We start from the raw sequence: 26,924 nt of genomic DNA on the forward strand, positions 1-26,924 counted from the left end.
AATGCCCGCCCCACTCTGCCTGAGTACTCTAATAACCAGACAAATATACCAACCCCCACCGGCCGGCCTGATGTTGTCTGCTTCTCCTGTGCCCTGCCCAATTCCAACTCCTGCTACAAAATGGTTACATATTATTTCGGAAACTCTACAAATTTCTCTCTACAAAGAATACTAACAAAAATTATCTTGTGACGATGTGTTTTATAGCATTAATGCATAACAAAGTTCTTGCAAGGAACATACCTAATTTGGAGAGATATTTTATATCACCAACTAGAAATGCTGGTTTCAATACATTTACGAATTCGTAAACATGATAAGGGAAATGAAATTTTTTAATGAACAAAATGCATTTTTTGACAAGACCTACAAAGATAATATCTAAACCAACGAAAGGTTTAAGCATGTGAAGCCCTTATAGCTCAGTGGTAGAGCGCCAGTCTTGTAAACTGGAGGTCCGTAGTTCGATCCTGCGTGAGGGCATTTAATATCTATTTTTTTCTTGAGAGTAGTTGGAGGGGCGCGTACAGACGAAATGGCTAAAAATGATTATTTGCTTATAAAATAGCAGACCTACAACAAAAAAGTTGGGACTCGTATAGAGGCACCCACACATTCTTTTGTAGTTGCAAAAGGTTTCCCTGGATTCACATACTACAAACTGTAACAGGAACACCGAAATTGTTACAATTACTTTAGAGAATATTTTTTTGGATAATGCTACTCAGACTCCTAAAGTATAGAAGAAGTCAAGAAAGTAGGCATTTTGGAATCTGGATTTTATGTCATTTCACCCAAAGTAAAAGTGATTTACATTATTTTCGAATTCTAGTGCCCACTTTCTTGACTTCTTCTGTACTTCGGGAGTCTGAATAGCATTATCCTTTTTTTTTTTGTTGAAAGCACTTCAAAGAACTTGATATATCACCAACATAATCTGGCACATGGAGTCTTGCTCCAGTGGTTGTACACCTACCGGTCGAACTAAGAATTTAAAGGTTTGGTACTTGGTCGAGGTGAAGATCAATCCTTCAAATACGGCCCCCTACTTTGTCACCAGCTTCCTTTATGACCCCCTATTTTCTGTAAATTCAAATATGACCCCCTATTGTTTTAAAAATGTCCTAACTACCCTTCTTTTAAATATTTTTTCAAAATAAAATAAAAAAGAAAACATAAATTCCTCCTCACTTCCCTCTCCACCACTTATCTCTCTCCACGTCACCTCTCTCTCCAACTCATCTCTCTCTCTCTTTCTTCAACTCACCACTCTCTTCTTCGATGAAGTTCGCCGGCCGGCAACCTTCACACTAAAAAAAAAGATAATTTTTTTTCTCTCATCTCTCTCTCTCTCTAAAAACTCCGGCGAAGGGGGTTCCCTTCGCCGGAGGTTTTAGAGAGAGATGAGAGAAATTTTTTTTTGAAGGTTGCCGGCCGGAAAATTTTCCGGTCGACGACCTTCATCAGAGAAGAGAGTGGTGAGTTGGAGAAAGAGAGAGAGGTTAGTTGAAGAGAGAGAGGTGACGTGGAGAGAGATAAGTGGTGGAGAGGGAAGTGAAGTGGAATTTATGTTTTCTTTTTAATTTTATTTTGAAAAAATATTTAAAGGAAGGGTAGTTAGGACATTTTCATAAAAATAGGTGACCATATTTGAATTTACAGAAAATAAGAAGCTATAAAGGAAGCTGGTCACAAAGTAAGGGCCAAATAGAAATTAACTCTTGATTGTTTCATAAATGGTATAAGTAATAGTAGACTAATATATAACAATAGCATTTGAGTTAGTTTTTTATGGGACTCTTTAGATTGAGCCTCGGTAGGACATTTTTTTTTTTTGGAAGACGACTACGATCTACGTACGTCGTGATATTTTGACATTTGATACATCATAGATCTGATAAGTTCGATAACTGCCCACTCAAACATTAACGACACCGGACCTATAGCTCAACAGAGACAATGGCCTGAAGTCCAACAACTTTATTAATACCTACATAATCCCAATTCAAATAACCAAAGATTCCACCTTCTCTGGGATTCGAACTTGATACCTCCAGGAATTTCTGGAGTTTATTTCAACACCTTGAAACCACTTAGGCTGCCAACTATTGACGATAAGACAATTTTATGATCATTACAAACATATTCCGTCTTTATTTATCTAAAATCATTTAATTTATGATTATGATGCATCTTGTAGTCGTGTAATCCTGTAATTGAAAATAAAAATAACATAGCCTTCCACTTTTATGAAATATTCAAAAGACAGTTGATCAAAGTATAGTTTATGAGGCAAAGTCTAAGGTAGTGCTTGTATTTTATTTTTTTGTTATTGTTTGGATCTCACTTATTCCAAACTTGTTTGAAAATCCAAATGAATTCAAAATCAAACACAAATCAATTTCTTCATCAAAAAAAAGAAAAAACACAAATCAATTATTAGATGTTCAATTATACCCTCTTTCTGGTTTTAAAAAAAATTACACCCTCTTTCGGCACTCAACTTCATACACAAGGAAGCCAACAACAAAGCTCATACACTGGCCCACTCGATTCTAACCAATTTGGATCGAGTTCAATCACACCCCATGTAACTTATGTATTGTTGTTTAGTCCGCTTTTAACTTTGGTTGTATTTGACTTTTAGCCCTTGACTTTGAATGAAGTTAATCGTATTTCTAAAAAAAGGAAAAAAAAAAATTATTATATGTTTTGGAAAAATAAGAAAAATTTTCAAAAGTTTTAGTGGAAACAAATTTTTTTCCTCTAAACACTACCCAGTTTTATTTTATTTTCTTCTACTATCTCCATCTTATTTCCCACAACCATTAACTTTGGCGACCTCTACCATATTCTGGCAACCTCCACCATTAACTTCGACGAATTCCACCACCAAACCGACCGTCTCCTGTTTCTCTCTCTCTCTCTCTTTTCTTATCTCTTCTCTCTCTCCATGCGTCTCTCTTATTCTCTCTCTAAATTCCGACGAAGGGGCTCTCTCCTTCACCGGAATATAGAGAAAGAAAGAGCGAGAGAAGGGAGAGAGAAAGAGAAAGTCGTTTGGCGTCGCCGGTGGCCAACTCCGGCGCGACGACTTTCTTCTGGAGACTTGAAGGGTTGTTTGGATAATAGATTTTGAGATTTCTACCTTTTCCGCAAAAAATCTCGTTTCCCCAAAACACTGATCATTCAGATAAGAAAAAAATTACATACCTAACAGAAACAAATACTCAGATACTTGCCAACAACTAGTATCCTCCCAGTTGGGAGTGCATTTTTTTTCGCAATACAAAGGTCTCAGATTTTATCCCATGGAAGTGTAAATCTAAGATTATTATATTTGAGTATAAATAAAGTATTTACATGTATTTTAGGCCTAGATTAAAATTGGCCCATACCATATGTGACTAAGGAAAATTTAGAGAGTAGAATCATTTCTCCCCATCATTTGATGTCCCTCGTTCTTAGCACAAAATTTAGGCCTTTAATAATCTCTTTATTACCTTTCCACAGGGCATCAACTCTGTTTCTAGGTATAAATATATCTTCCTCCCAAAGAAGATCCACCCCTCCTCATCCTGATCACAGTTTCTCTCTCTCTCAACTCTAGATCTTCCTTCCCCTTTTTTCTACCCTCACTATGGATGAAGAATACGATGTCATAGTACTAGGAACTGGACTTAAAGAATGTATTCTCAGTGGTCTTCTATCTGTTGATGGTCTCAAGGTTACTTTTTTTTTTACCCCATTCTAATCTTAATTTGAGATTTAATTTCACATTTTTATGGAAGTATTTTGTTTATTTTGTCTTTTTCGTGATCTAATATGATATGGGTAGGTTAATATTTTGCTTTATGATTCTGTTTCTTCAGAAGAAGAAGAAGTTTCAATTTTGTCATGAATCTTATACTAATTTGAACTGATCCTTGAAGTGGGTCACTCTCTGTTTCACTTGATTTTGCCCTAATTTTGTTTAGTTAGCACTTTTTATGCCTGATTGAGTTGATTGGACTGGCAGGTGTTCAAGTTATAGTGATTTTGATGTACTACTTCTAGACACATCTCTTGAATATTATAAGCCAAAATTTGCATTTTAGGGTTCACTATTTATATAAGTTCAATATTATTTGTTAGTTTTGAGCACTAGGATGTCGAATTTTAACATCTAATTCGATTATGGCAGTTTTACCTCGTAAGAGGAAGCTCTTTATTTGCTTTTTAAATGCACTTGGGTTTTCTAGGCTGTCCAAATTTTGAATGCGAGGAAGGTCGTTGACTTTCAGAAGATTTTTTTTTATACATATTAGCGACCAAAGCATTAGTGAAGAAGTAGTAGAGTGGTTTGTTCCAAAGCATTAGTGAAGAAGTAGTTAGAAGTAATCAGGGTCGGCTCTAGCCCAAAGCGACCAAAGCAGTCGCTCTATGCCTCATATTTCCGAAGGGCCCAACCTAGCATACTTTTCTTTGAAGTAGGTGTAACTGTCTCACACAAAGCATTAGTGAAGAAGTAGTAGAGTGGTTTGTTCCATGGTAACTGGTAAGTGTCTAAAGTGACCGATGTGTTACAAGATACTATATTCCCCCTCACGTACTGCATACTCGATTCCGGTACCCTTTTTGGGTGGGTTCCCGTTCCAATACTCCAAATTTGGCACACTGGAATTATCTATCTTAATTAACCTAATTTCTTTGTAAAATCATAAGCTCGACTAGTTGGGTAGTTAACTACTAAATTTTCTTATTTAGCTAGTTAAGATTTTAAGTATTATGGAGATAAAATGTCTGAAAGTTGGTGTTATCTGTTATATATGCATCAATGTGCTGGCATCGCTCCACACTATATATCCTTTAACGACTTGTATTGTCTCCTTTCTTTTCTTTTCTTGTTCATCGTTTTCTTTATGTTCAAAAATCTTTCTTTCAATATCTCATCAAATGAACTAATATTAGTTAGTGATTCCAATCATTTTCAAGCTTTTTTAGTTTGTAAAGTGTAAACCATTATTTCCATAAACGATCAACATGAATTATAAGTCACACATTTCCAAATGAGTTTGTTAAAAATGAAACAAGATGTATGCATGACAATTGAAATGGTCTCATGGGCACCCTCTCATGACAGCAGAGGGACCTTTTGGAGATCGGATAACGTTTTTATGTGTGTATGTATAATAAAGGCCAGATGTGTGTATGTATAATAAAGGCAAATATTTCATATCGGATAACATTTTTATGTTAGTTTTTGAGTTATTTTTTTTCTAATAACTTGCTCTCGCTTTGGATTATCGGTTGTTTTACTTCGGTCAAGCAACTGTTTTTTGTTTCAAATTTCAAATGTATTAGTAACTTATGTTCAGATTCTGAAGGAATTTCACATTTGTTTGCCTATCCATCTAATAGATTAGGTTTTTTTTTTAAACTCTCTCAATATCATTTCTACATAGAAATCTCATTGACTTCATCAACACAAAAATAGGTTTTTCGTGGGTAAGAATAGATGTAAAGACTATTTCATCTCTGTTCTCGATGTCTTCATATACTCTTTGAGTTTTTAGTCTAGATGATGTATCTTCCTTCGGTAAATATATTCATAATGTGTTTTCCACAAACCAGGTCTTACACATGGATAGGAATGACTACTATGGAGGAGAGTCGACGTCGCTCAATCTCATTCAGGTTTGTTGTGTATTTCATTATTCTTGGAAGACCTTGGATGGAGATCATGACATAATTAAGTGCACTATCTTTTCTAATCTCCTATTGACCCTTAAGCTTCTTGTTACCTTGCAGCTGTGGAAAAAGTTCAGGGGGAGTGATAAACCTCCGGCACATTTAGGCTCCAGCAGGGATTACAATGTAGACATGATCCCGAAGGTTTATTCCCCTCCCAACTAATGTGATACTCCTTGTCAGGCCTTCGGATACAGAAGGGTATTTTCTTTTTGTCTTTTTGTATCTGATCTTCTGGAGCCATTTTTGTTTTACCAGTTCATGATGGCAAATGGTACTTTAGTCCGGGTCCTCATTCATACAGATGTTACAAAGTATCTGAACTTCAAAGCTGTTGATGGAAGTTTTGTATTTAATCAAGGAAAGGTGGAACTTCTTTTCCCTCTCGTAGCTTCATTCTAGTACTTTCTTATTGATACTAGTCACCGAAGAAATCGTTCCTTGGATTGTGTTTTTTTGACCAAAATTTGCATTTCCTGTTATTGTTGCAATAGGTTCACAAGGTACCGGCTACCGACATGGAGGCTCTTAAATCTCCACTAATGGGTCTATTTGAAAAGCGCCGAGCTCGGAACTTCTTTATATATGTCCAAAACTATGAAGAAAGTGATCCCAAAACTCACGAGGGGTTGGACCTTACAAGAGTGACAACAAGAGAACTTATTGCGTATGCTCATCTCTTTCGGTTCTTGTTTATTATTACTTTTATTCAAAGTACATCTCTATGTTCCAGTTTATGGTTTGTCGAGGGAACTTTGTCTCACACGATGAAATCGTTTTTGCCCTCTCCAAGTAACTCCTTAAACCTGTAATTTGCATGGGCTCCACGAATATATTGTTTGTAATGACAGCGTGCCCCTCCTGATGTTATGCTCTAACCTGATTAGTGTAAACCCTATCATAACAACTCACTTCAGCCATAGGAAGTGATAGATGGTCTAAAACATGGAGTAATGATTATGTGCACGTGCCTTCATAATAATGTAATTAATTGAGTTGTTACAAGAAAAATCAGTTTCAGGTGGATCCGAACTCTTTTACGGGCTCAGACACTCTCCCAAAAGTTTGGATCACATGTATCTTATGGTCTTTAGCTTATAGGTGGGCCGTGACTGGATAGTAGAAGTCCATTCATGTAGCTGTCACAATGACTGCGAGATGTGTCACAAGAAAATTAAATTTCCCAATTATATAAGGATTGAAACTCCATGTCAGTGTATCACTTCATCCTTAAACATTTTTCTGTAAGGTCTTTTCACCACCCAATGATCAGCTATTCTGCTATCCAGCAGCTTTCGACATTTAGCTCTTTCAGTGAACAGTTCTATATACAAAATTAGTAATAAATGATTATGAAATGCAAAAACCTGATTTAGCTCTGGTTGTAATGTGATAAATTATGTACAGCAAATACGGTCTCAATGACAACACAGTGGACTTCATCGGTCATGCTTTGGCACTTCATAGAGATGATCGCTACTTAAACGAGCCCGCACTCGATACTGTTAAGAGAATGAAGGTTAGACCATTTTAATTGCTCAAAGTTTGTTTTTTTCCTTTTCTGTTTGATGGCGACACTATGTACTCTCATACGATCACATGACATGTAAATTTTAATCATCTGATAGACTTTCATTCTTCTTTACTCTTACATTTAATACTTGGATTCATTTTATAATAGCTTTACGCCGAGTCTCTGGCACGTTTTCAAGGAGGCTCACCGTATATTTATCCTTTATATGGCTTAGGAGAACTCCCACAGGTTGGTCTATTTTCATGTTTATTGTTGTTCTCTGCATTCCTGAAATCTTATGGACGTTTATCTGCTTAGATGAGGTTCTATTGATAAATTTGTTTTTCTTTTCAGGCATTTGCAAGGCTAAGTGCTGTTTATGGTGGGACATACATGTTAAATAAACCCGAATGCAAGGTAATCTTAACATTGTTTCTAAGGCACACTCTCCATGTGTCCCAAGACTATTCATGTTTATTTGAATTTAACGAGGTTGGCATAAAATCTAGGTAGAGTTTGATGAAGAAGGAAAGGTTTGTGGTGTCACATCTGAAGGGGAAACTGCTAAATGCAAAAAAGTCGTATGTGATCCTTCTTACCTTCCCAACAAGGTAAATCTGATTGTATTATGTTCTTTTTTTCGTACTTTTGAAAACTGTGAAGAAAATGAAACTTGGGCGAATCAGATCCTAACAATAAGGTTTTCAACCATGGAACAGGTTAGGAAGATTGGAAAGGTTGCAAGAGCAATCTGTATTATGAGCCATCCCATTCCAAACACCAATGATTCTCACTCAGTACAAGTTATCCTGCCTCAGAAGCAACTAGGTCGCCGATCTGATATGTAAGTTCTTCCGCCAGCATATGTTATCTGCATCACTATCTAAGTGATCGAGGATCGACTAACCTGGCCTTCTTAAACACCACCTGTCTGGTTTTGTTATTTAATCACAAGTTGTGGATCCACTTCACCCCCTAGTTCGAACTTCGAAATGTCAAATAGTGTACTTGGAGTGTTCTTGATCAAGTATTGTGTTTAGGTTCAAGCTCATCGTTAAATTAGTTTTGTTGGATGTTCTAGTTTGGGTCTGAAATTTGATATAATGTTACTGGGCTATCATTTCTAGGTGATTGACAGTGGTTATGGTCGGGAATAATAAATGTGCGCTATTTTTTCTCATTGCCTTCATTGTTTATTGCTTCAACAGGTACCTATTCTGCTGTTCTTATTCGCATAATGTTGCCCCAAAAGGCAAATTCATTGCCTTCGTATCGTCAGAAGCCGAGACTGATAACCCTGAGATCGAACTGAAGGCTGGAATCGACCTTCTTGGACCTGTTGATGAGATATTCTTCGATGTTTATGATAGATATGTACCTGTAAATGAACCTTCTCTAGACAACTGTTTCATATCAACCGTGAGTCTATCAGCTTCACTTCTTTACAATTTCTTAAATCTTAATAGCGAAATCCTTTTAATATGGATAGACGATGATCTTTTAAATGTTCTGTAACAGAGTTATGATGCCACAACACACTTTGAATCGACTGTCATGGATGTCCTCAGCATGTATACTATGATCACCGGCAAGGTAAGCAACCTCCTAGACTTCACTTCACATCAGGTTTCATGATTTTCCCAACTTGGCTTATAACTTATAACCAAAGTTACACGTTGTTAAATGAAAATTACGTTGTCGTATTAATATGGCGCCTAGCAGGAGGAGATGTTGACATATGGCCAGAATGTAGTTGATATCTAATTATAAGTTAGGAGTGTTCAAATCACCCAAGTAACTAGTCGATGTTACATATTTCAAGTATTAGGCCGGTTTTGATGTTGGTTTTGCTTTGCATTGAGCAGGAATTAGACTTGAGCGTTGATTTAAGTGCTGCCAGTGCTAGCGAAGAATAATGGATGTCGTCTCAGTCGAACGAGTAGAGTTTGTACTTGTGATGCTTTTGTGCGCTTTCAAGTAGGACTGATATACCTTCAGCTAAGCTTCTTGTATTTTTAAGGTTATTTTCATACTATTGAGTCATGTATTCTCAGTGCTTTAAGGGTTTTTAAATGAGCTGTTAGTTTGTTTTGTCAAAATTTAGATCTGAGTCAGTCTGAATGGTGTGGTTTGAGTTGACTTTAGAACGTTTGAATGACCGACTTCGATTCTGAAAAAAAAAGTCTTGCCCGCAATTTCGGAGCATCCTCCCTAGAAGACTTGGTCAACCAAGACTTTGTATTTTATCTCCTAATCTTCATCTTCACTTTTTTTCCACCACCATCACTTTCGACTGCTACCACCATTTCTTCTAACAACCGACAACCTATTTTCTCTCTCGTTCTCATGTCCCCATCTCTCTCTCCCTTCGACCCTTCCTAGTTATCTCTCCAGCTAATTATCTCTCTTCCTCATTTTCTGTCTCTTTCTTGCTTATTCTATCCTACCAATTATATCTGTTGCTCATTTTCTCTCTGGGTCTATCTTTCTTATTGTTTTGCTGTTTCGGCATGTTCCCAAAGCCGAGGCTGTTTGTAGTTTCTTTCATTTTTCTTTGCAATTAGATGGATGATAGGGTGATCACTTCTCTCTTCACTTGTAAAGTAATGGTTGATGTTTTAATAGTTAACACAATGTATAAGTGATAACATATGCACTTTAATCCCGAAAGACTATTGTTCGAATCTTACTGTTCAAAACATATTACTGGATTAACTCAAAGTGAACTTCAATTCATTATGATTGATTCATGAAGCAAGAAAACAAACACAACTTATGTACCATGAAAATCAAGAAACAAAGAGATGGGTTGTTGAAGAAACCCTAGCTAGCTAGCTATAGGAAGCAGAAGAAGAGTCCCCACTATCAGTAGGCATAAAAGCTAATATCATAAGCAAAACAAGAATAGCAATAGGAAGTAAGAGAAGAAGAAATGGTGGTGGTGGTAATGGTGGTAATATCACTGGTAGAATTAACAAAGAAACTGTCAGAATTATTAGTATTAGTAAAGATTTCAGATTCATTGATCTTCTATTGCCACTCTTGTTTGTTCTTCTTCCTTCTGATATCGATTTCAATGAAGAAGACGAAGACGATATCGTTCTTCGATGTTGATGTTGTTGTTCAAGATGGTGAAAATTTCTTGGGTTTCTTCCATCCATCATACCCACATTCCTCAATTTTTCATCCATTGTCATTTCAACCCTAATCAAACTTGTGGGTGGTACCCTCAAATCAAAGTCTTGATCCTTCTTCATAACTCATTACATCAAAATCTATACCAATCTAACACAGGAAATCCCTAATCTTGTCTTCAATTTTTGTGGGTAGGTATCAACTTTTAAAGATTAGTTCTTCAACCTTTCTTCTCAATCTAATTTACCCAAATCTTATATCAAACCCTAACTAGAAAAAGATGTGACTTTGATCCAACAATTAAAGAAAACCCATTGCTCAAACTCTTCCTAGTTTCAATCTGTACAACAAATGATCTCCAATTAGTTACCAGGAAGATCAAATTTCAGAACATAAATATTCAATAAATTAGGGTTTCCAATCATACATGAGAGCTTAAAGAATAAGAACAACAAAATACATGGAAGCAAAGATAATCACAAAATAAAAGAGGGTTTTAGTTCAAACCTATAATTTTGATATTGATGTTGTTGTTTTAGTTGGTGATCTTAATGAAGAAGAAGAAGAAGGATGAAAATTTTCAAATGCCACAAGAAATAGAATTACCCACATTCACATTTTGCATTTTTACCTAGCTTCTTTTTCTCTCTCTATCACAAGATAACCTAATATATATATAAAGAGAGATATATATAGATAGATAGATTGTGATTTTCAAAAAAATAACAAGAAAGGGAAGAGTATAACAAAAGAAACAAAAATGTAAGAAAGGAGAGAATAAATAGAGATATGAGTAGGGATGGAGGTGAAGAAGATGAGGATATATGTTATGGAAGTGAAGAAGATAACATAGTCATGAGATGTGTGATATTTGGTGGGGTATTGATGTTTGTTCTCTCTAGGTATGAAGATGGTGGGGAATGGGGGTTGTGGGTTCTTTGTATAAGTTTTAGAGAGAGAAAGTAGAGAGAGAGATGTTGTTTGTGTAGGGGAGGAGTTGGTTGCAGAGAATTCCATCCAAGTGGACTAGTATGTGTCAAGTGGGGGTGATGGGTGTTTGAAAGTGAAAGTTGGCTCTTTTTGATTTTTAAGGTTCTTCTCCCCTAGACTCTGTATTCTCTCTCACTCCCCTAGACTCTGTCTTCTCTCTCTCCAACTCTCTCAGACATCTGTCACCCTTCATTTTCAATTTTATTTTCACTCTCTCAACTTTTACTCTGTCTCTCTGTTTTTTGTTAAAGGATTTTACACTCTCACAAGTGAAAGACTACTTCTCCCATCTCCTAGTGACATTGTCCGCTTTGTTGTCGATTTAAGATTTTTTTTTATTTTTTTTGTTGTAGAGTCGATTTAGGACTTAAGACCGTACAAAAGTATAACTGTATAAATAAAAGGGAGGCTAACTTCTTATTTGCAACGTACTTCATCTTCCTACTTGGTGTGTAATTGACTTGCAATAGATTTTCATTACACTAAACTACAGGATAATGTGTTTTAGAATTCTCTCATAAAAAAAAAAAGTGTTTTAGAATTATGAGGACCAACTTTCAATTTTCATTTGTTTTGTTTGGTTTAATATTTCATAGATGCATATATTTCAACTTGCAATAAAGAATTCTCTTTTGAGTACAACCCTCTAAAATTCCTCTCTAACATTATTTCTTCTCTAAAGTTTTCAATAATTTCATAATTATTAGTTGTCACAATGAGGATAAAGCAATCCAAGTGGTTGTTCTAAACTACTTAGGGACGCCGCTGATTAACCATTGTTTAATTATTATATGTTTATTGATGTTAACAATACAACAATATATATTGAATTATGTTTAGCTGACTCTAATTAGGTGGAAAACTGTGACTCTAGAAATGAAATCGCATAGTATATTGTCGCAAATCATGTTGTATCAATAGTTTTTTGTTAATCGAAATGGTATATATATACCTTAAGCAAATTTTACACCAACACCACTTGGTAGTTCGCAATATTTCGACAATTTCTATATAACTTCAACAGCTACTTCCAAAATATTTATTCAATTTTGTTACTAAGATATATCCATGTATAAGTTTAAGGTATTTTTTTTAAAACCTAAATCAAATATGAAATTAGTTCAACAACAAAAAGAAAAAAAAAATCAAATATGAAATTTGAATGAAGTCTGAATTGTCCCAAGTCATATTTCATTGTTGTTTATTTTTTATCTGATTCAGTTCGAAATTGTTGGTTTTTGATCTATTTGAATATGACAATTGGACAATGAAAAAAAGAACAACGACAAAAGGTAAATGTAAACCAAATAGAAAATAAATTAGGCTGATCCATGCACGAATCAACTTGCAATTTAGACGTAGACGAAATGTAATTTTATATTGTATATTTTTTAAGTACAATTTTTGGGATTAAGATAATTGATTTGAATAATTTGATATTTCAAAAGAGGAAAGGTTGAGTAGATTTAGTTTCTCTCTCTTCTTCCCTACCTCACATGACTTGTTCAGACAATATTTAGACGCTTCATTCACTCCACCTTCTTTTAGGATGATTCATTGTTTATAGATGTTTGCTATTCCTTTTCAAGAATCAATTCTTTTACCCTAATTTCTCTCTTTTCCTCTTTAAGAATGGATTATGTCAAATGACTTAGTTATGTTACAAATACAAAGAACTTACACTATTTCCAGACATGTTTTTCCTAATGAATAAGTCTAGATTGACAAGACTATTTGTCTGCCTACTATTTTATGTTAGGAAGTTGAAACGTAATTAAGATGTTCTCTGTTGACCGATTTCTCAAAGTCTTTCTATTGTCTAATTTGATTTCGAACCATTTGTCACAACTCTGATAGGATGTCTTAAATGGATTTTGTGTCGCCATAAGGGAATTGGAAGAGATTGATATTGGTTTTTCTTTTTTAGGCTGGAAAGTTAACTGAAGAGTTTGACATCTGATTTCGAACTACAAAAATATTAAGAAATAATGACTACCCGAGACCAGTCAACTTTGCTTGAGCCACCGAACTAGATGAACTACCCATAAACAACATCGAAAAAAATTACCGGACATATAGCCCCTTTGAGAGGCCCAATTAATCAGAGCCATAAGATATTGTCCTAGGAATACTTGTAGTAAATACAAAGATCAAAATTTTAGATAGATTTAGATTGATCACTTGTAATAGTATTACGGAAGTGCTAGAATCACAAAGGATTTTGACAAAAGAAATTACCCAGTTGATGTGGCGGTTGTGATATTTATCTCTCAACGACTCAGATTTAGTTAAACTTTCAAACTACAACCACCACATCAACTGAGTAAACTTTTTGTCAAAATCTTTTGTGATTTTAACATTTTCCATAGTATTATAAGTTAATGTTAACATTACTAAGCCTTTACCGACCAAAGAGATTAAGAAATACTTTTCATAATGTTAGTTGGTCATTTACTTGTTACGAGATAAGTCCATCGCCAAAAGTATTAATGATAGATCGATTTTGTATAAAATATTTTCAGTTTTGCCAAGATCTGCATAAAAAACCCCTAGTTTTCTTGAGATTTTGAATCCAAAATGACCGGTCCATGGTCTTTGTGCCCATGAATGATTGAGTTTGACCATATTTCCGCCTATGCTTTCTCTCTATGGCTGCAAAAGAGTCTGAAAATTCGAAACTCGTCGTGAACACCCGAATGCGTTTGAGTACATGGGCAACTGAAACTAATCACGAACCCAACCCAACCGTGGTGATGAAATAAATGGGCCAAATTTGGGTTTTCGTACCTGACATCCCACCAGAATCTGATCCCGTCAATATTTGCCTAATACCACTTGCTTATTAATGTCGAATAGATCACCTTCGTTCAGTGGCGAAGCCATAAATTTTCTCCTGTGGGGGCACTTTTAAAAAGAGAAATTCACATAAAATAAGAAATCAAACAATATATATTAGCTCGTTACATTTTAATTTACTATATTGAATACTTTTTGGATCAACTCAGTATAAAAGTGGTTCGTCCTACACTATAGTTATCATATTTAGAAAACGATAAACTCTGGCGATTTTTTTTTCAATCAACCTATTGCTATTTAATCTTCTTTATGATATAAGAAATACGTAGGTGAATTTCATTATATTCTTAATTATATTTTTAGGGTTCAACTGACCTATTCGACCTTGGTATTTGTGTTCAACTGTTCATGCTGACAATGTCTCAGGGAGTCACTCTTTATGAGGCGTAAAGGCGCCCTCTTTCTGGATAATATAAACTCGAGTCTACCCGTAATTCTAATAAACATAAAATTCTCAAACTCCACCGACCCAAACTGATGAGAGAATAAACCCTGGTCACCGGACCTTCGGAGATTCCCACATGAGAAAATTTAAAAGAACTCACCATTTTTGTTATATACACTCACATCTAAGCTATTTTTTATTTAATTGTCCAAGTCAAAGGAGATGTGAGTGTAGCAGGTAGAAATGGGAAGTGTATATAACATACATTTCCTCACTTATACTATACCTCTCTCTTTCTTGTCCTCCCCGGACCAATCACTTCCTTTGTAAATTCTGAAATCTTTTTGCTTTCAGTTTCTATTCGTCTACTTCCCACTACTGGTCCGTCACTGCGATTTCCAAATTCCCCTCATCATCATAAACACCCCATTTCTCAAAACCCTATCAAAATGGAAGGAAGACGAGGAGGAAATGAAAATCCTATCGACAAAAGTATAAAGTCCAACTCTCATGTCCGCAAAATGCAATTTCTTGTAGACAAAGACCCAGAAGGTAATCAATCGAACATTCTTGATTTTGATATTCAATTCTCTTTAATAATTTGGTAATTTTTTGTGGGGAGGGGGAGTTAATCGAGTGTTGTGATTATAAGATGCTAGGTTTCTTTGTATTTGAATTGAAAGTAGTGTTCCTTTTCTTTCCAAGTCAGATCTGAATCTGACTCGAGTCACATATTTATAGTTTGAGAGCTGTTTGTTTTTGTTTGACTCGTGATATTCGACTCTGGCTGATTTGAGTTGATTTTCCGTTGGTCCATTTGAGTCAGACGAGTCAGATTTAGGCAATGACAAAAATACAAACACCATCTTAGTTATGTGAACACTTAGCTGGAAATGTTTTTCTTTTCTCGAAATTGTATTCAATTAGTTGGGTTTAAGAGGGGAGCCGGTTGATGACTCAATTGGGAAAGCGAAGTGGGCAAACCCCTTGTGTTTTCTTATAAAAATATTCGACATTGGTTGTACCAACGGTATGAAAAATTCTTCAATCTAACAACGAACACGTAAAAATGTTATAGACACTCATAACATTTCAAACAAAATGGAGGAACGAAAATGAAGTAGAATAGCTTCATTTTAGTAGCCCACGAAACCGAAATTAAATGAGATGTTCCAGACATCCAAATGTTTGAACTCCGATACTAATCAATGGTTTTTTCTTCTTGATAACTCTATGTTTGTTGAGTGATTTGAATGTTTGCTACTTCTTTGAGACTTCGGATTATGTGTTTTGTTAGTAAAATATTTAGCTTTTGAATGATTAGGTGGTTGGGATGAATGCTGGGAGCAAGGAGTGACACCATGGGACTTGGGTAAGGCGACACCAGTAATTCTAGATCTTCTTCAATCGGAAGCTCTTCCCAAAGGCAGAGCTCTAGTCCCAGGATGTGGAAGTGTGAGTTCTTCTTCTTTCTTTATCTCATAGTGTCTGTCAGAAGTTAAGCGAACGATATTAAATTTAAACAACCAGAGTTCATCACAAATATTTATAGTTAACTTGTCTACATATGCCTAAATGATCTCAAAACACAATTTTGGATGTTGGAATTTGGAAGTATAGGGTAATGGGTGCCGTCGTATATTTATAGCTTAAGGTTGCATCTGTATATTTAAGTTATACTACTGCAGTCATTGAAGTCAGTAGATCCATCTACTTCTTTCAAGTTCTCATACTTATGTTAGCTTGTCCTCGATCAATTCATAGCTTGTCTTGATCGATAATAGCTGCTTCTCGAAGAAGAAACAAGAAAGTAGTATAAATGGACAAGGAGAGATGATATTTGCTAGGTGATTAGGTGATAGTTTGTCTGAAATCGGCTCTTCATGTGAGTCTTCTATAGTTCTATGTTTTATTTACGATGGGCTTTCTTGACACGGTAAAGGTTAGTAACCGAAAACTTCAAATACATGGCACTAGAATAATAGAAGTACTTATTTCCTGTCACTTATAGTGTGTATTGATTTTTTTAGTTTTCTTGTTTTTGGCACCATTTTAACAATATGTTCGTTTATATGTTAGGGCCATGATGTGATTGCCATTGCCAGCTCTGAACGCTATGTCGTCGGTCTTGACTTATCAAGTAATGCCATTAAGATAGCAAGAGAGGTAAGATTGGTATATGAAACACTGAGATTTACAGTTTCAAAATTTTAGTATAGTTTGTAAAGCTCATTACGTTTTTAAGAAAGATCAATTCTTTTATAAAAATAAAGGAGAAGTACGAAAGTTCGTCGCTTCTTTTTTAACAACCTCATATATTATCTCAAGCATTTCTTACTTGAAAAACAAAATCTCCACTTTTCATATTTAGACCCAGGCCTCCTTTATACTTACTTATGAGTGTAAAAGGCCTTTATCCTGGTCATATGAGTTTGTATCTAAATCCATCACATATTTCGTAGCCCCCGTGGCTTAAGGACTAACTCAAAAGCTCAGATTAGTAATGCTTGTTTGTGGATAATTTTGGCACTCAGTGAACTTCATGATTTTTTGCTTATAAACCCGAGTAATAGAAAGAACACTGGTTCCACGTATCTAATTCCTTGGGGAAGCGTGAGCACGGTTTTGTCTCTGGAGCTTGATTTTTTACTCGGAGAACTTGAAGTCGAATTTAGTTAGAATACAAAATTGTCTTGTGTATTGAATACTGACTGGGGCCTTCAGTCTATGAGTCAATTTTCAATTTTAGCTTTTAACTTTCTCAACTGTAACACGGTTCCTTGGAAGAATACCACTGATCTAATAATCTTGCATAATCTTTCAAGGCAGTTGCCCGTGTCCTCATCAAACGCAAACAGTTTTGAATTTATAGAGGCTGACTTTTTCAGTTGGCATCCAACTGAGTTGTTTGATCTCATTTTCGATTATACGTAAGTATTACGATACTCTATGTGAATTTCTTCCCTTTTTCTTTTTCTTTTGATCCTCATTTTTCTATGGGATAATTACAGGTTCTTCTGTGCAATTGAACCTCAGAAGAGATCTTTTTGGGCAAGACGAGTTCAAGAGCTTCTGAAACCAGATGGAGAGCTCATAACACTAATGTTTCCCGTAAAAGCTAACCCTATTTGTCTTTCCAAAGTTAGTAAATTTAATTAATTTATTAATTCTATACGTATATATTAAAAGATTGTTTCTTGGTTGTCAGATTAGTGATCACGTCGGAGGACCACCATATAAAGTTTCTGTAGTCGAGTAACTTCTTTGAGCAAATATTTCGTTCAAAGTTCTTCAATCGATTCTCCTCGTGTTTCTTCTTACTGAAGCTTGTACTTTTGCAGTTATGAAGAAGTTTTGCATCCCTTGGGCTTCAAGGCTATTAGTATAATAGATAATGAGCTAGCAATTGAGTCCCGCAAGGTATGTGAAATACTCAAATATACAATAGCATAAGGTGTTTTGGGGTCTTCTGATTGTCTGATGACTCGTGGGTCCTAGACTCCTAGCCACTTCCTGCCTCGTACTTGTATCACTTCATGTCGCTTTCCTTTATAAGGTGGAAAGATAAAATGGTCTAATTATTTCCACAGCTTTGGAGTCTGATGTATGAAACTTGTTGATTCTTGTGTACAGGGAAAGGAGAAACTCGGAAGATGGAAGAGGTGTCTGAACCACTCTCTGCTCTGAAACAACGGAGTTACGTGGTCTTTCAGATCGAGTAAGAAATCCACATATCAAACTACTCTCTTATGCTGAATCTTCTTTCTCTTCTACTCTCACCTATACGGTCTATCATATGAACCCATACAAAAAACCGATACTACATTTTGCAACACTTAGAGATATTAGCGCAATTACATTCGATTGTTCAAGACGAGAAGAACATTTTCATCCACAAGACTGTCAAGAACCCCTGCGACATTCTTCTCAAAACTCATGACTTCCATCGTTCATGACTCAGTAAGGAAGTGGTCTAGGGCTTCTGATTCTAACCCATTATTCTCTGGTCTGACATAAGAAGGATTTACTAGACAACAAACTGAAATATGCTCACTTCCGTGCAATGACATCAACTTCTTATATATGTATATATAACGAGTTATCGTAGTTGAACTAGAATTACAGGGACCGAGAAAACTGCTACCTTTGTATGTAAATTGATGAACAATTATTTCTATGTGGGTTATGTAGATGACCGTTTTTCAGTCGATTCTATTTTGCTTTCTTTTAGATGATATTTGCTATAGACATCCGGTGACGCTTCGCATGTGCTTTTGTCAATTTCAGTGACACTTTAGGTACCATAAAGATGCATGTGATAATGTCGCGAAAAGTACTTGTAATAATATATGGCCGAATATGGCCCAATTGATGATAGCATGCCCATTTTACACTCCCTGGAATGCGAAGTCATCACTTGGGCCATGCTCGGGCTGCCATAGATAAGGCCCATAACCCACCAACTCGAAGATCCACAGATGTGAGAGGTGTAAATGTATAGACGATGACCCTTCCCTATACTTAGAAATTCTGTTCTGCTGTCCATGTTATGCCAATTCATCATAGATGTGAGACTTTACTGGTCTCACTTACTGCTTTGCTGTATATAGCCTGACCTCCATGATCCGAGAGTATCACGAAGATAGAAAGACTAGCATTTAACCCTAAATCGACTACATTTATTATTCTTAATTACTTGCCCCTCTACCACTGATCTTTAATCACTATTTATGTATGATCCTAACATAACCCCTTTCCCTCATCACATACTCAACTATCCTCCTGACCTATAGTCACAGAGAGAGAAAGAGAGTGAGAGTGAGATAGAGAGATGGAGATGAAGTGGTGTTTGATTTTAGTAATGCTTGGTGTAGCATCACTAGGTCAGACTAGTGCTGCACGTAATGTGCCTAGTGCTACTACTACTTCATCAACTACTGCAGGTCTCAATACCCAGAAGAACCTCATTGGTTATGCTGGTGTTGGTGATTGTGGCTTTGGTACTTTTGGTGATATTGGTAATTGTGGTTTTGGTAATGGTTTTGGTACATTAGGCGGTTTAGGTGGTGGCAGTGGTCTTGGTGGCGCAGGCAGCCTGGGCGGGCTTGGTGGTCTAGGCGGAGGAGATACTGGTTTGGGTGGCGGTTTTGGTGGCCTCGGTGGTCTAGGCAGCGGTGTCGGAGGAGCTACTGGTTTGGGTGGTGGTCTTGGTGGCCTCGGCGGTATTGGCAGTGGTGCCGGAGGAGCTACTAATTTGGGTGGTGGTCTTGGTGGCCTCGACAATCTTGGCAGCGGTGTCCGAGGAGCTACTGGTTTGGGTGGTGGTCTTGGTGGCCTCGGCGGCATTGGCAGTGGTGCCGGAGTAGCTACTAATTTGGGTGGTGGTCTGGGTGGCCTCGGCAATCTTGACAGTGGTGTCGGAGGAGCTACTGGTTTGGGTGGTGGACTTCCAGATCTTGGCAGTGGTGCCGGAGGTTCGGGTGGTGCTGGTGGTGGGTGTGATGGTGGATGTGGAGCTAAGGGTCTTCATCCTCTCCCATAGTCTATTCTCTTGGAAATATGAAAACTAGTTGTTTCTGTTCTAAGTCATGAATTATGTTTTCGCTTTTAGACATTACTCTCAAGTCTTCCCTTCTTATGGTTGTTTTGGCTATCATGTTAGAAGTGAGGTTCTTCTTGTAATGTTTCAATATTATCTTAATGGGCCCGTCTTATTAGTATTTGTCTGGATCCTCCCTTTGTCTGATCCCGCGTTCATTATATCATCTATGTATTTATCGTAGGATCTAACGATCTAGATATCATATAAAGAATAAGTTTTCGTTTCGAGACCCTCAATTTCAATGAAATTGAAGCAAGGGCTTCATTGGCTAATAGTGAAAAGAGGCAACAGGAGCAAAATGAGCTTGCCTGTGAATTTTTGAATCCCTTCTGGTCCCAGAGAGTTTTTGAAACCGTAGGGGAAAATTTGATTCGCCTCATTTGAATCAAAAATTTGTTGCTTCTACTTTTTTCAAATTTTCCAATGAAGTTGAAACTAAGGCTTAGAGCATCTCCAATGCAAAACTCAAAACAATATCTATTCATCTTATGTGTAGCATCTCCAATGCAAAACTCAAAAAAGTCTCTATTCATCGTATGTGTCAAGTTTCAATTGAGATTCTCACTCTTAGGTGGCGTTAATAACTTAATAGAGATCCTCAATTTTTTTTGTCTCCAATGCAAAATTCTAAACTTATCTTATTTACTTATGTGACATAGTTATTTTTGTAAATAAATAATTAGTTATTTTAGAAATATAGAAGACTCGATTTCTATTGGTTGAAAATCAAATATTAATGAGTTGGACAATTAAAAATATCTCAACAGGACACTCTTTCCTCTTGAGATATCTCTATTCCACCCTCGACACGTCATCTTAGAGATCCAATAGAGTGTTGCATTGGAGAGGAGTTTTAAGAAAAAAACTCTAAAAATCTTAGGTGGCACTCAGAGTTCTAAGATTGAGTGTTGCATTGGAGATGCTCTTAGGCTCCAAAAACCTTCAATTAGTTAATCACCTATCATCTTCTCGGTCATCTTCTCCTTCTCGTCTTCATCTTGAAATTGTAATAAACCTTTTTAAAATGTTAATGCGGAGCTCCAAAAAGTTCGAGATGATTGTAGCTTCTGAATTCTTAGGTGGTTAGGATGAATGTTGGGAGCAACGAGTGACGTTGTGAGACTCGGGGTAAGCCGACACCAGCAATTCTACATCATCTTCCGTCGGAAGCTCTTTCCTGAAACGTGTAAGTTTTTTCTTCTTTGTTTATCTCATTATCTCACAGTGGTTGTTAAAAGTTTAGACATTTCTTAAGCAAATTACCGTGTAATGGGTGTCGTCAGTGTGAAGATGGAAGAGGTGTCTGAACCACCCTCTGCTCTGAAACGACGGAGTTACGTGGCCTTTAAGATTGAGTAAGAAATCCACATATCAAACTACTATCTTATGTAGAATCTTCTTCCTCTTCTACTCTGAACCCATATAAAAAACAGATACTACATTTTGCAACACCTAGAGATATTAGCCCAATTACATTCAATTGTTCAAGACAAGAACAACATTATCATCCACAAGAGTACAAGACTGTCCAGGATCCTTGCAACATTCTTCTCACAACTCATGATTCTTATCATTCATGACTCAGTAAGGAAGTGGTCTAGGGCTTCTGACTCTAACCCATCATTCTCTTGTCTAATGTAAGAAGTTATGTTAGTTGAACTAAAATTACGGGGACCAAAAACTGCTAAATTTGTATGTAAATCGATGAACAATTATTTTTTGTGCCGGTAATGTGGATGATGCTTGTTGGAGGCTTCCGTTGACACTTCGCATGTGCTTTTGGCGATTTCAGTGACGTTGTAAGTACCATAAAGCTGCACGTGAAAGTGTTGCGGAAGTACTACAAATCGTTGGAGATGTACTACGGAAAGCGTCATAAAAGTAGCATAAAGGTGAAAGATGTCATAAAAGCGCCGCTAAGTGTCAAAAAGTGTTGCCAAAAAGTCATGTCAAAAGTGTGGGAAAGACGTGTCACCATTTGATGTTGCTTGTTTGAAGTGCAATTACTTCCACAAACATCATTTGAAAAATCCTCAAATGAACTCTCCCTTAATCTCATTTCAAACAGTAAATAATCTCGTCTTCTATTCTTATTTCAAACATTAAATAATCTTATCGTTTGGCCACACTTGGTAGAGACTGATTTCGCCGGTTGATTTGTTGGTTGCCAAGCGCAAAAGAAATCGCACACCCAGGCACTACTCTGGGTTTGTGATTCTCCTCTTGACAAATTTTATTCTAATCAAATTTTTTTTCATATGTCGAACCATTGTGTTTCGTAACATTAGGTCGGTTTGCGGACTATACGGACTCTACGGGCCAGGTTGGGCTGTCTCTGACCCAACAAGGCCCTTTGAAAACTCTGACTTCACTTGTGACCCATTTCAGTGGGACCCCCAACCAGAAATAGATTGAAAATCTTATCAACTTCCAATTTTTGATGAATGTCATCTTCCAACTCACTACTCTGTAGTTCTTCCTTTCACCCTCCATGGATTCTCTCTCTGTTATCAGTCTTCTATCTTCTCTACCAATCAAAACCCACCTTAGAACTAATAATCCAAACCCTAATCCTCTCTTCTTCTCTCATCAAACTATCCATTTCTCTAGAAATTTCTTCAAAACTACTACTGCCAAAACCACCTTATTCTTTCAACTTTTCCCCTCAAACCAAACCAAACCCTTCCAAAATGACTCAAAAATTCCTCAAAACCCTAATTCATTTGGAAAAATTAATTCTTTTGTGAAAAATTCACCTACCCATTTCTCAAATCCTCCCCAAATCCACCAAAAGTTTGTTAATTCTCTAAATTTTCAACTTTCATTTGCTTTATTTGAACTACTATTTCTCTCTTCCTTACCTTCTTCCTCCTTTGCCTCTGAAACTGAAACCACTCTTTCCTCTACTACTACTAGTGATAAAATCAACCTAGAATCAATCTTAATCTCCATTAATGATTTCTTGAATCAAAACCCATTTTTTGTTGCTGGGATTACTTTCATTTGGTTAGTTGTAATCCCTTTAACTCAAGAATATTTGCTTAAGAAATTCAAGTTTGTTTCAGCCATTGATGCTTTTCGTAAGCTTCGAGATGACCCAAATTCACAGCTTCTAGATATCAGAGACAAGCAGAGTTTGCTTTATATTGGATCTCCTAATTTGAAGATATTGAATAAGAAGACAATTCAGATTCCTTTCATTGAAGGAGAAAAAGAAAAACAAGGGTTTGTCAAGAAGGTATTGGAGAACTTCAAAGATCCAGTAAACACAAGTTTATGTATTATTGACAAGTAAGTTTACTTTTATGATCTTAATATTCTATTAGAATCACAGTTAAGCAATTAAGACTGAAGTTTTAATCTTATAGAGTGGTAATTCATTGTTAATGGTAGATGAATGATCATTGAAGTTTGTAGTTTGTAATCTCATTTTGGTAGTCTTAGAAGTTCTAGAATTTGTCGATTTCCCTCGTACGACAATCTTCATAGTTGTCGAAAATAGCTCTTTGATTCATTAACTATGGTAATATGGCTTGTTTGATGTACTTGTTTGAGGTCTAAATACACTTCGTCAAGGGCATCAACTAGGACCGGAATGTGGCATTATAGCGTTCCACGACCACTGGGTCGAAAAATATATAGCCGAGAGCCCGAGATACACTCACATATGCAACTCTCGGTTAATGGACGTTAATGAAGCATTTAGGTTCTGTCATGTGAAATTTAATACCCTTAGGCCTTAACTACAATTTTGATTTTGCCCATCGACACACTGAGGGGTGGGAATCGGGTGGGACTGAGCTGGACACCCCACTGAGAATTACTTCATCAGCCTGGCCGGGCACCCCATTCTTTACCAGGCCAGGCCGGGGGGGCAATTTAATTCTTTCGCTAGCAGGGCTATTGAGTGGATTGTGGCCTAAATTTGATGAATTTGGCATCACATATCAGGGTTCACTTCCGAATTCGGGGATCTAGGTAAAAGTAACTTAAACACCGTTGCTAAATACTCTATAGAGATGTGCTGGGTTAGGATGTACTAGGACGCCAATTGCGTCATTTAGATACTAGTTGCCTAGCCTAACTGAGTTCAAATGAATTAGATCTGTAAGCTCGAGCTGATCGGATGAACTCAATCATTACTATCGGCTAAACCCAACTTTTATCTAACAACAAGAATGAAGTGTTGAAGATTATTAGGATAGTCTACTTAATTTTATATTTGACTTGGATATTATGACGACTTCTCTACCATACGCAAGTCATATCAGATTTATAACTTCATATTTCTGTTAGTGTTCTATCAGTTTTTATCCATCTCAGAATACAAGTTTTCTTTCGTCAATCACAATTTATGTGTGCACACATGAGCTTCTCTTTTTCTTGTCCCCCTTATTAGTTTTGAACATGTCATAAGAGTCTGACTTCATCACTTTATTTTCCATTTGCTGTGTAAGGTAGCTTTGATGGTAAATCAATAGAAGTGGCAGAATTGTTGATTAAGAATGGTGGCTTCAAAAATGCTTATGCAATCAAAAACGGGCTTCGCGGCAAAGATGGGTGGCAGGTACGATCTTCAGTAGTCCTTTCAGGAAATGTCAAAGAAGCGTTTTGTTTGTTCTTTTCTCAATATATGAATGTGATCTATCTGTCTCGTCTGAACCTGAATCATGTGAACCAAATGGAAACCAAATAAACTCAAATAAGCCATTTAGACGAGTAAGACATCACGAGTCAGACAAACACAAACAATCTGAAACCTGGCTCGAGGAAAAAATAAGCTCTACTGTAATGTCACATAGCAACTGAAAATGATGTAACAACTAACTTGTCTATCCGTTGGTTTTTGCTTGTGTACAGGCAATACAAGAAACCCTTTTGCCGCCGTCTGTTCATGTTTTCCCAGAAAAGAATAGTAAGGCAGAGGAACAACTTAGTATGAAAAAAGAAGGAACAAAGAAGCAAGATACGATGAAGAAGCAAATTTCCTCATCCGATAGAAATGAACCGACAAAAAACGGAGCGATTAGTTCAATACCTACTCCAGAAGCAAGTCTTGGAGTGAGAAGACCGTCTTCACCGTATGCAAATGTATGATTTTGATCTCCTTCTATCACCATCTCTTTCATGTCTTTACTAAGCATAAAAACCGTAGTTTCTTGCATATTTCATATTTGATTCGGTACACATTGTATCAAGGGAGGGAGCCATAGTCTCCATAGAGGTAGCTGATTTACGTATGTTCCTTTAGCTAGTGGATGAACAGACTCAGACTAGTTAGTCTAAACCCAAAAGAAGTTTGAACATATTAGGCCTCTCTAGGTGACATGCCTAGCACGATAAGGTATATAATGTGCCCCTTTTAAACTTTATATAAGCCTTGAAGGCCATTTTCGCTCAAAAATTCATGCTGTGAACCACGTTTTGATATTGACCCAGCTTTTGAGACTCAGGCCAAAGGCCAACTATGAACAAGGTTTTGTTCCTCATAGAGGCTCCACGAGCAGACCCAATAGGCCTAGACAATTACTGAGCTTGAGCTCACACCTACCACCCAGGCTCTTGAGGTTCTCTCGAGCGATCCCTTCTCCCTGCTTCCACATTGTATACTGTATTTAGTAGAGTGGTATAACATATAGAAAATTAAGTATGCATGCAGAAACTGGACCTTAACTCATGCCTCTATATGCTTACTATTGATTTGGATTTGAAATTTCAGTACCCAGATATGAAACCACCTTCTTCCCCAAGTCCATCCAAGCCTGTGACTCGAAAGTAAGACTTGTTGATTACGTCATTCAGAGGTCATGCAGAACACGCCTTTAAGCCTCTTCAGTTTGTAATATCAGTTTTAACATTTTCGGTTTTCATTCTGGTTTTGAATCGAGAGAAAATTGCTGAGAGAAATTTTGAATCAGGACACTATGTACTAAAACTTGATATATATTGCTTCTTTGCAAATTAAATGTCATTTGTACTTCAAAATAGCTAGTTTTATTATTGGGTGCCTCTCAAGGCGCCGCTCCTTTTTCACTCGGCCCCTTTCGCACTTGGCACTTCTCATGGGTCTCGGTATGGCCCCGATCCGTGTCGTTCAAGCCCAGGATGGGTAACCCTAAACTCTAAAGCCCTAGTCTGAGTGGCCTCGGACATGCCTAGTATGTCGGGGGCGAAGAGAGAAAACAGGTCTGAGTAAAATAGAGGGGCGAACGAAAGTCGCACTTTTCCCAAAAAGTAAAATTTGGTGAGAATCTTAATTTCTCAATTTGTTTGGCAACTAAAAATCCTAGAAAACCTAAACCCCATGGAATTGCTTTGATTGTAAATCTCAACCTACTCCTTAAGATTGGGGTGGATTTTGGCTTGAATTTTGGAGTTTTGGCAGTAAAAATGTCAACAAAGGTGAATTATTTTCATATCCATTGTGGATCTCTGCCTAATAGATGTTCATGATTTAACTCTTGAAAAGAAAATGGTATAGTTTAGGCAGAAGTTGAAATCACCATTCAACTTTTTTTTGAACTTTATCTTAAGCAACTTGGAGATGAAATTCCATATTTTATATGTACATTGGTACCGGTATCATTATATTCCTAGCTGACCCGGGAATATTTTTTTTTGTTGAGTAACACGGGAAAAGTATTGAATAGAAAATACCAAACCAGTCACTTGTTTCTTTAACAATCGACGGGGGATTATAACTTGTTTTTTTT

At 36.7% G+C, this 26,924-nt stretch overlaps 4 protein-coding genes, 1 long non-coding RNA gene and 1 other non-coding gene across 15 annotated transcripts; 5 read left to right on the forward strand and 1 right to left on the reverse strand.

Annotated features, from left to right (window-relative positions):
- Positions 1-411: 411 nt before the first annotated feature.
- TRNAT-UGU (transfer RNA threonine (anticodon UGU)) lies at positions 412-483 on the forward strand. Its single transcript has one exon. It is a non-coding gene; the product is annotated as a tRNA-Thr (tRNA).
- Positions 484-3,377: 2,894 nt separating this feature from the next.
- LOC147536195 (guanosine nucleotide diphosphate dissociation inhibitor 1) lies at positions 3,378-9,342 on the forward strand. Its single transcript, XM_086644719.1, has 13 exons — positions 3,378-3,727; positions 5,614-5,676; positions 5,791-5,874; positions 5,989-6,096; positions 6,225-6,397; positions 7,138-7,249; positions 7,412-7,492; positions 7,598-7,660; positions 7,753-7,854; positions 7,963-8,087; positions 8,452-8,662; positions 8,762-8,836; positions 9,109-9,342. Exons 1-13 carry the CDS (start codon positions 3,641-3,643, stop codon positions 9,157-9,159), a joined length of 1,335 nt encoding a protein of 444 aa, XP_086500845.1. The 5' UTR covers positions 3,378-3,640; the 3' UTR covers positions 9,160-9,342.
- A 612-nt stretch (positions 9,343-9,954) lies between these two features.
- LOC147536196 (uncharacterized) lies at positions 9,955-11,676 on the reverse strand. Its single transcript, XR_015226379.1, has 2 exons — positions 10,886-11,676; positions 9,955-10,718 (listed from the first exon to the last, which is right to left on the reverse strand). It is a non-coding gene; the product is annotated as an uncharacterized LOC147536196 (long non-coding RNA).
- A 3,223-nt stretch (positions 11,677-14,899) lies between these two features.
- LOC147536197 (thiocyanate methyltransferase 1-like) lies at positions 14,900-20,439 on the forward strand. 10 transcript variants are annotated; one of them, XR_015225374.1, is made up of 11 exons: positions 14,915-15,161; positions 15,934-16,064; positions 16,689-16,775; positions 17,439-17,539; positions 17,621-17,720; positions 17,818-17,864; positions 17,951-18,029; positions 18,243-18,327; positions 19,419-19,588; positions 19,664-19,903; positions 20,022-20,439. XR_015225374.1 is itself a non-coding variant. In XM_086641055.1 (9 exons), exons 1-8 carry the CDS (start codon positions 15,059-15,061, stop codon positions 18,294-18,296), a joined length of 702 nt encoding a protein of 233 aa, XP_086497181.1. In that variant the 5' UTR covers positions 14,915-15,058; the 3' UTR covers positions 18,297-18,327; positions 19,664-20,439. The 10 variants fall into 10 exon arrangements, 2 of the variants coding, with proteins under 2 accessions (XP_086497179.1, XP_086497181.1); XR_015225377.1 differs by having other exon boundaries at positions 19,553-19,588; XR_015225372.1 differs by having other exon boundaries at positions 14,900-15,161; positions 18,243-19,588.
- Positions 19,441-20,439, forward strand: LOC147536198 (uncharacterized). Its single transcript, XM_086641052.1, has one exon. The coding sequence runs from the start codon at positions 19,441-19,443 to the stop codon at positions 20,149-20,151; it is 711 nt and encodes a 236-aa protein (XP_086497178.1). The 3' UTR covers positions 20,152-20,439.
- Positions 20,440-22,624: 2,185 nt separating this feature from the next.
- On the forward strand, positions 22,625-26,196 carry LOC147536199 (Rhodanese/Cell cycle control phosphatase superfamily protein). Its single transcript, XM_086643361.1, has 4 exons — positions 22,625-23,502; positions 24,673-24,778; positions 25,072-25,302; positions 25,931-26,196. Exons 1-4 carry the CDS (start codon positions 22,703-22,705, stop codon positions 25,988-25,990), a joined length of 1,197 nt encoding a protein of 398 aa, XP_086499487.1. The 5' UTR covers positions 22,625-22,702; the 3' UTR covers positions 25,991-26,196.
- The last annotated feature ends 728 nt before the right edge of the window (positions 26,197-26,924 follow it).

This window comes from Eschscholzia californica, unplaced genomic scaffold (assembly GCF_041429995.1).
Source record: "Eschscholzia californica isolate CP2 unplaced genomic scaffold, dmEscCali1.0.p SCAF_5, whole genome shotgun sequence".
Classification (NCBI taxonomy): domain Eukaryota; kingdom Viridiplantae; phylum Streptophyta; class Magnoliopsida; order Ranunculales; family Papaveraceae; genus Eschscholzia; species Eschscholzia californica.